Here is a 7801-nt window from a genome sequence, read left to right on the forward strand (position 1 = left end):
AGATGATCAATTTAATAATGAGTCATGAGCCTTGGAATTCCAGATTTTTATTGAATTCAAATTCCACCAACTGCCGTAGTGGGATTTGAACCTGGGTCCCCAAAACATTACCTCTGGATTACTAGTCCAGTAACAATAGCACTCTGCCACCATCTCCCCAGAATGGATCTATACTGCCAGGATAATAGGATATGAAAGAGTGGCTGCTTTTAACTTGATTTTCTGCCTTTCCCCTTAGGAAATTGATTGCTACATCAGTCAAGCCAAGGAGCGTGGCTATGAAACCATGGTGAATTTTGGCAGGAAGGGATTAAACATGGCAGCAACTGCTGCTGTAAGTGCTGCTGCAAAGGTAATTATTAGTAACCATGGACTATCCTTTAATCATTAGATAGTGATTCTTGTGACTTTTCAAAGTAATTTTTTCCAGACCATGATAACTGTGCTGCAGATAGTTTACTGCAATGTTTAGACTGGCTTACTAAGAGTTACTGAGCAAGATAGGACCTTGTAGCAGAGCATGAAGGAAACACCATACCAAATTTGCTAGGTCACCCTGCACTGTTCTTGTCTCAATGCAGGACACTTGGCATATGAATTTGCAGCTTCTCTAGCATAACCAGTATGTATGTTTGCATCCTTGTGAAGCTGGGCTTCATTATTAACAGTGGCTGATTTTTCCAAGTGTTAATTTCTGGGATGGAGGGTTTGTCCTTTGAGCAAAGGTTAAATAGACAAGACTTTTATTCTCTGAAGTTTAGAAGAATGAGAGATGATGTCATTCAAACGTACCAAATTCTTAGAAGGCTCGACAGGGTAGATTCAGTCAGGATGATTCCCCTGGCTGGGCTGTGGTGGGGAAGGTTGCAGTGGTTCTGGAACCAGGGGACACAGTCTCAGACTAAGCGGCGAGTCATTAAAGACTGAAATGAGGAGGAATTTCTTCACTCGGAGAGGTTGGCGAATTATTGGAATTCACTGCCCCAGAGGGCAGGGGAAACTCAGTTGTTGAGTATGTTAAAGACTGAGATGAATAGACTTCTAAGACTAAAAAAAATCGAGGGATAATGGGGATAGTTTAGGAAAATGGTGTTGAATTTGAAGATCAGCCATGATATAATTGGCAGAGCGAGCTTTAAAGGCTGAACGTCTACGCCTACGCCTATTTCTTGTGGTGTTATGTAAGTTTTCAATACTGGCTGATTGTCTACTACCTTGGGGATTGCTGCTGCACCCTTTTTAACTGGAGTGTACGTTTAATTTGTCTACCAGCTTGGCAGCACTTCATGCTGCCTCATTAAACAAGTTTCAAAAGAGAGTGCATAAAAACAACTTGATGAACAATGAAAATGTTCCCCTTCAGGGTGATATTCAATACTACATAATGAAAGGAGAAAAAGCATTGGAGATTCACAACATGTTTGACAAGTCATTTATTTTCTTATTGATTTACTTACCATTTGGGTTAAGATTTAATTTTTTTTAAGGGTCATCCTTGGAAATGTGGCTGTCCTTTACATGTTGACCACCTGTGTGTTTTGCTCAATTATTTTTATTTCACTTTCAGGTACCTTAGTGTGAACAGTACTTGCTGTTTGAGTGAAATTTCTGTCTTGTTTTCCTGATACTGCAGAGCCAGGGAGCTATTGCTGGACGCCTGCGTAGTTTCAGCATGCAGGATTTAACGAGCATTCCGGGCGATGAGCCAGTACATTACAGAGACCCTCTTTATCCTGAGGAGGAGCTAATGGGAAGGGAACCTATCTCTGCTGCACGAGTAAAGTACTGTGAGTCTATCAATTTTGTTGACAAGGTATTGAGGAAATGGACACTAGAGACTCACTTTGGAGACCAGTTAGTTTCATTTCCTGTTCAGAAGCTTAAAGAGAAATGGGTTAAATGATCTTTATAACTGAATACACCAATGTGCTCTGCAATCAATGCAATCTTCAAAGCAGCCTTCAGTTGGGCAATGAGTCATTTTCCTGTATAGAATTGTGGGGTTTTAAATTACTTCGCTTTAAAATTGACTGTTCTTGTTTTGGAGGTAACTAATACATAGATGAATATTTTATGGGCCTTCAGTCAGTCAGTCATATCATCTATACATGTATATGGGTATGAAAATCTGAACTTGCAGATTGGGAAGCTGATGTTTATTGCATATGCTGTAGCTATTCTCTGGACTTGATCTGTGTTTAGTTTCCTTCCTTGGAGCTCTAAAAGTGAATTGAGTACAGAACTGTCAATGATGTTCCTAGTTTTATGGGTAAAGACTGAGCGAATCACAACCACAATATTACAATTAGAGGTAACCACTTTGACTGTTCAACCTATGTCCGAAGTACTGAGGGACAGTTGAAAATGAAGTAAAACTCTAGCACAAGCCTATTTGAATGGCATTCTGACATGCACATTAAAGCACGATTACCTCCATGGATGTCATGAGAATTCCAAGTTTGAATTATTTGGTATCATGTCAGCCATACTTTATCAGATTGAAATTTCTTCTAACTATATTTGGTCTTAAGATAATTGAGTCCACCAATCCAATAGAGGAAAATACAGGAAAAAAATGGTCTATAGTGGTGGCCTCTACTTGGCTTGCCCCATCAGGGCAGTTGGCATTCATAATCTGGGTGGGTCATCTGTGTTTTGTCCTGTGTTGCTGATTGGACTGGAAATTTGGAGTTTTCCAGACTAGTTATCAAGTCTGTGTCCATGTAGCAAATCAAACTGTTAGGGTCACAGCTTAAAAAATTGTACTCTATTATTGTAATTCTAACATGTATGAGATAACAAGTTAAAATGCTAATAAGTGGCATCTTGTTGGGGTCAGAAGCTACAGGAGACTAAAGGCTGAAGGACAATTTGAGTTATCATCGGTTCAAGTCTCTCACTTTTGAATGGCATTGGTAGAAGCGAGTCCCAGTGAAAACTCAAGGAGATGACTGTCCTGAGCTGTACAGATCAAGAAGGTTGCAAGTTCATCTTAGCAGTTGCAGCTGAGCAGTGGTCCTCAGTGCTCCTATTTAAAGAGAAGATGAGAGGTTCCTTCTGATTATCCAGTGATGCCCACAGCAAAATGCTTGTTTCTGGGAAACTGATGGGGGCTGTACTGTGGAGCTTAGTGGCTTGCTAAATCACTAGAGCCTTGCATCATGTAGAATAGCTGCTGAGTGAAAAACCCAACAGTACTTCGCATATATATTCTAGCTAAGGTCAGGGTTTACAGGAGAGGAAAAGAGGAAATGCCAACTATTGTTTGCATTAAACTATAATTTGGGAGGTGAAACCAGTGTTTCTGTTCTGATCTCATTTTTGAGTAATGCTTTGTTCTTCAGCTCCAAGACTCCCTGTGACCGCACTAAATGATCGATACATGGATGAGAGTGACTCTCCAGCTGAGTACAAGTCTGATGGGGAAGCTGAAAACCCGAGAAGTCCATTGCATTGTCATGAAGTACAAAACGTCAAACGGACCAGACGAGTCCAGACCCATCAAGTGTCCAGAAAAAAGCCGCAGGGCAAAGAGGTACAAGTCTTCTGTATCATCAAAGAAATACTTTCAAGGTTATTTGACCCATTGAAATGATATGTGCTATCTTCTGTATGGGCCACATGGCCACCCTGCTCTGCACTTGCCTTGCACAGAAAATTGAGGTTATTTTCAAATGCGCAAGAACGTTAGTCACCAAGGAAAAATTGACATGTCTAATTGGCATCCTGACCTGGCTGTTGCAAATTACTGGAGGAAGCAGTGTCTTGACTGAAGCACGCTGTGCTTCTACAATTCCAAACTGTTTGCGGTAGTTCTATCATCCTGTTGCTGAAAAACAGAACTGGTTATAAACATAATTTTACTGTTTACACCTAATAGCTTACAGGCTATCTTCATCAATTTTATGATGCTAACTTGTCTGGTCTTCTATCAGATCATTTTTTAACTGGGCTTGGTATTTGTATTTGCTTTGTATGTTTGATTTCTTTTGATCTCCTGATCTTGCAATTTACTGGAGGTCACGCTCCATGTGATTAAGTTAAAATAATCTCAATTTTAAGATGTAAAAATGGTCATGCTTGGGGTGAGCTAAATTGTCAACCTGTGTTTAATCAACAGTGTCCTCTGCTTGAATTGCATTCTGCTTTTTATTGGAACTTATTACTGAATGCATTTTACTGCAACATCTGTTTGCAGACTTCCAAACATGGTGATAAAAACAAAAAAACTGCGGATGCTGGAAATCCAAAACAAAAACAGAATTACCTGGAAAAATTCAGCAGGTCTGGCAGCATCGGCGGAGAAGAAAAGAGTTGACGTTTCGAGTCCTCATGACCCATCTGTCGAAGGGTCATGAGGACTCGAAACGTCAACTCTTTTCTTCTCCGCCGATGCTGCCAGACCTGCTGAATTTTTCCAGGTAATTCTGTTTTTGTTCCAAACATGGTTCTTGATGAAATGGTAATGTAGCTGGTTGCTTTCTGTGATGCTTTGAGGACCTCCAGTGGATGACAATGAGAACTGCATCCAGTTTGACTTGGCAGTCTGTGCTGATGGAGTGAGGTCTCCTGCAATCCTTGACCAAAGATTTTTTCATATGTTAAACAGAGGATCACTTTTCTCACAGAAAATTGTACCTTATCCAAATATGTAAAATCCTAAAACCACCATCCCTCCCTTTTTGACTTCTGTCCGTTGCCCGAAGCAGTAACTCGACCAACCCTGTCTCTCCCACTTCGCAATGCTTTGAGTGTGAATCTCGATAGTGTTGGTAGGTCATTCCACTGTGGAGACATCACAACAAAGCCTAATCTTGGCCCTCCTGCATTCAGCAGGATTCACTCGGAGGCAGAATCATGCTGAATGTTTGTTTGTTTGTTTTCAGACAGTCTGCATTACCCTCCCCTGCGCAAAGCTTGGGATACAGAAGCCAGAAGGAATTATTTGCCATCTAAGATAACTTGGTTTTAAGAACCCAGATGCTGCTTCAACTTCCTCCACCAGCATACAATGTTCACTGAAAGTTGCTCCCACAAGCAGCCAATATACTAGTGTTGAGTAAATACAGGGGCATGTTATATTTTAATAAATCTCATTGATATGTTGTCTATTCCTAGGGTGTGATAAAATCAGTCAAAGTTAGACCAAAGAAGAAGACTCTGCGTTCGAATTTTGACACTTTATGAACTCCAGCAGAGAGCATTGCACCACTCGTCAGAAGCACTGAGCTCGTGGATAAAAATTACCGCTGCTTTTTTTAAATCACTGGCAATTTTCAAATGGCTGAATGTTGTAATCTTGTAAAACTGGGGCAAATATTTTGCCATGTTGTTGCATGCCCCTTTTTAAAAGCTAATTCTGCTGTAGACAATGGTGCCACAGGCTGGACCAACATTAAAGACAAAAACTCTTCTTAAGCCAAAGAGTGTTGAGCCCTCGTCTGTAATTGAATTAACAAATGAGTATCAAGGGGCACCTTACAAGTGTTTCTTTTAATAAATCTATTTTGTCCCCTGTCAAGGAATGCTTGCTTGGTGTGGGTGGTTCTGAGGGAGTCTGGAACTCCCTTTTGTTGTATTCCAAATATAAACGTGCCATGTTTGTGGCTTACTCTCAAGTTTACTATGGAACAGCAAAATGATGATGATAATGAGCTTGCACTGACTGCTTTCACAAATGTTGAGGTTTGTTTTCTGCCTTTTATCCATAATTTTGAGTTTAATGACATCAGAATATCCCTGTTTTGTCACTACTTCAATGATTTTAGAGTTAAAGCTCCTCTTAATGGTTTGCATTTTAGTGGATATATCGCTGCCTTGTGGGATAAATGTAACCCATGGAAAAGTGTGGATCTTTTTCTCTTTGTCAAATATGTATTTATTTGAAATGCAAACACTGCTCTGTCAAAATGAAGGGCCTCCTGCCATTTGAATTTTCATGTTTGTGCAGCAGAACATAATGTGTCATATGCATGTGCTGAAATGTATGAGAATGCCAGGAGTGCAGCATCTGTGAGTTGATGTACATAAAGAGATGAAGACTAGAGTGAAGCTTCAAGTGGTAGAAAACTCAAAGATCATTGTGATATTTTGTCATCCACTCACATGGTCATTGCAAATATCGTCTATTAACGGAGCATATTTGTTTACTTCAGCAATTTCAATGTCATTAGCAATTCGGTTTTGCGTGGAGCAATTCTTGGGTGTTGGAACTATCTGGGCGGTCCTGTAGTTTGTTAGAGCTAAATTTTGACATGTTTTTAAGTTGCTTAAAACGTCTAAATATTTGTATTCTCTGCTTCACGGATCTCCTTCTAGGGTACTCCCCATTTCAAAAGTAAGCTAAGTGTGATGGACTACACGTACATCTCGCTTGTCTTTCAGGCAGTAGAATTTACCAGTATGGTGAGAATCTCTGCCTCAAAGTAACCAAGGAATTTCCTTGATCTCCACCTTATTTCAGTCATGGTTGGTATTAGTATGAATATCAATGCACTGGGTCATTGAGCTCATCAGCAATTTCCCAAAATAATGGCAACTGTTCACACATGCATACCCATGAATCTAGGTGGAAATGTCACCTTAACTGGAAAATCTTCAATTTCCACTACCTACTAATGACTACAAGGAGCATATGCTTGCTTTTCCAGTTTAAAATGAGCACTAAAACTCCCTTAAGTTTTTTTTTGCCAGGTCTTTTGAAGTCTCAATTCCAAACAAGTGACTTATATTTGGATAGTTCAAGATGTCTTAAATAGTTACATTTTATATTTAATGAATGTTACCACTGAAAAAAGGAAAGTGGCATTTCTGTGATAGCAAGTTGCTACCTTTTCCACTGTTCTTCTCTGACTTGCAGAATGGGGACACAAGAATGGGCTTGTAACAGAAAAGGATATACCTCATCATTTTGGTTATGGCAGAAACTGTCCTGTTCACCTGGACATAAGTTCTGCATCACGTTTTACCAAGTGAGACAATTGCAGCTCTTGAATGGCAAGGCTTTGTAATAAGCCAGTGACAGCTGAGGACCATGTGATAAGTGAGCAGGTTCAGCAGCAGCAGATCCCCAACAGGCAATGCAGTTGGGAGATATCACCACTGATGTATATAATGTGAAGTGAGGATAATCCCTGTTAAAGTACGTCAAGTTTGCTCTCATTACTGCAAGTTCCTCTGGCTCTTTTTTTTGCTATTGTCGCTAAGTTGAACAGAGGAACATGCAATTGTTCATATGATATCCAACTTCTGGCTTGAAGTATATTAGGCAGACCTCTGATGGCAGATTGGGTTTAGCTGCTTTGGGCTGTCAACGCTTGATTTTTTTTTAAAGCACGATTTATTGAAAGAACAAGTTTTGTGAAGCCTGACAAAGTTCGTTGTCAGCTAAATGAGAAGTTCCTCTTAACTGAATCTTAAGCTAACAAACTGCAGGGAACCCAACTGGTCACTCAGAATCCTCCTGTCAGTACCTCTTCATATCCACATCTCTACTTGCTATTCATGTATGATATCCATTGTTTCTTAATCCTTTACAAGTGGGTCATTTTTAAAGTCAATATTGTTTTCACAATAAAGTTGTTGGATAATTGTTGTTTGGTGTTTTTAGTTTGTCTCATTTCTTTTCAGTCTTTGATCTCTTCAGCAATAATAGATATAATTTCGGCAGCTGTCACCTCCATTTTCATTTTAGGAAAGGAAGTCTCCTTTCCATACATGGTCAGTCCAAGATACAACTCCAGACCCAAAGCTATGTAGTTTTCTCAACTGCCTTATGAAATGGCCTAGCAAGCAGTTTTGC

At 39.9% G+C, this 7801-nt stretch overlaps 1 protein-coding gene across 2 annotated transcripts in view; it reads left to right on the forward strand.

Annotated features, from left to right (window-relative positions):
• LOC121290009 (receptor expression-enhancing protein 1-like) overlaps window positions 1-7594 on the forward strand; it is a 41734-nt gene extending 34140 nt beyond the window's left edge. For both annotated transcript variants that reach the window (XM_041210131.1, XM_041210130.1), the window contains exons 5-8: window positions 239-352; window positions 1634-1787; window positions 3345-3535; window positions 5119-7594. In XM_041210131.1, the coding sequence (XP_041066065.1) occupies window positions 239-352; window positions 1634-1787; window positions 3345-3535; window positions 5119-5187 (528 nt within the window). In that variant the 3' untranslated portion in view covers window positions 5188-7594. The remainder of the gene's footprint in view (window positions 1-238; window positions 353-1633; window positions 1788-3344; window positions 3536-5118) is intronic.
• The last annotated feature ends 207 nt before the right edge of the window (window positions 7595-7801 follow it).

Source organism: Carcharodon carcharias, chromosome 17 (genome assembly GCF_017639515.1).
Source record: "Carcharodon carcharias isolate sCarCar2 chromosome 17, sCarCar2.pri, whole genome shotgun sequence".
Lineage (NCBI taxonomy): Eukaryota > Metazoa > Chordata > Chondrichthyes > Lamniformes > Lamnidae > Carcharodon > Carcharodon carcharias.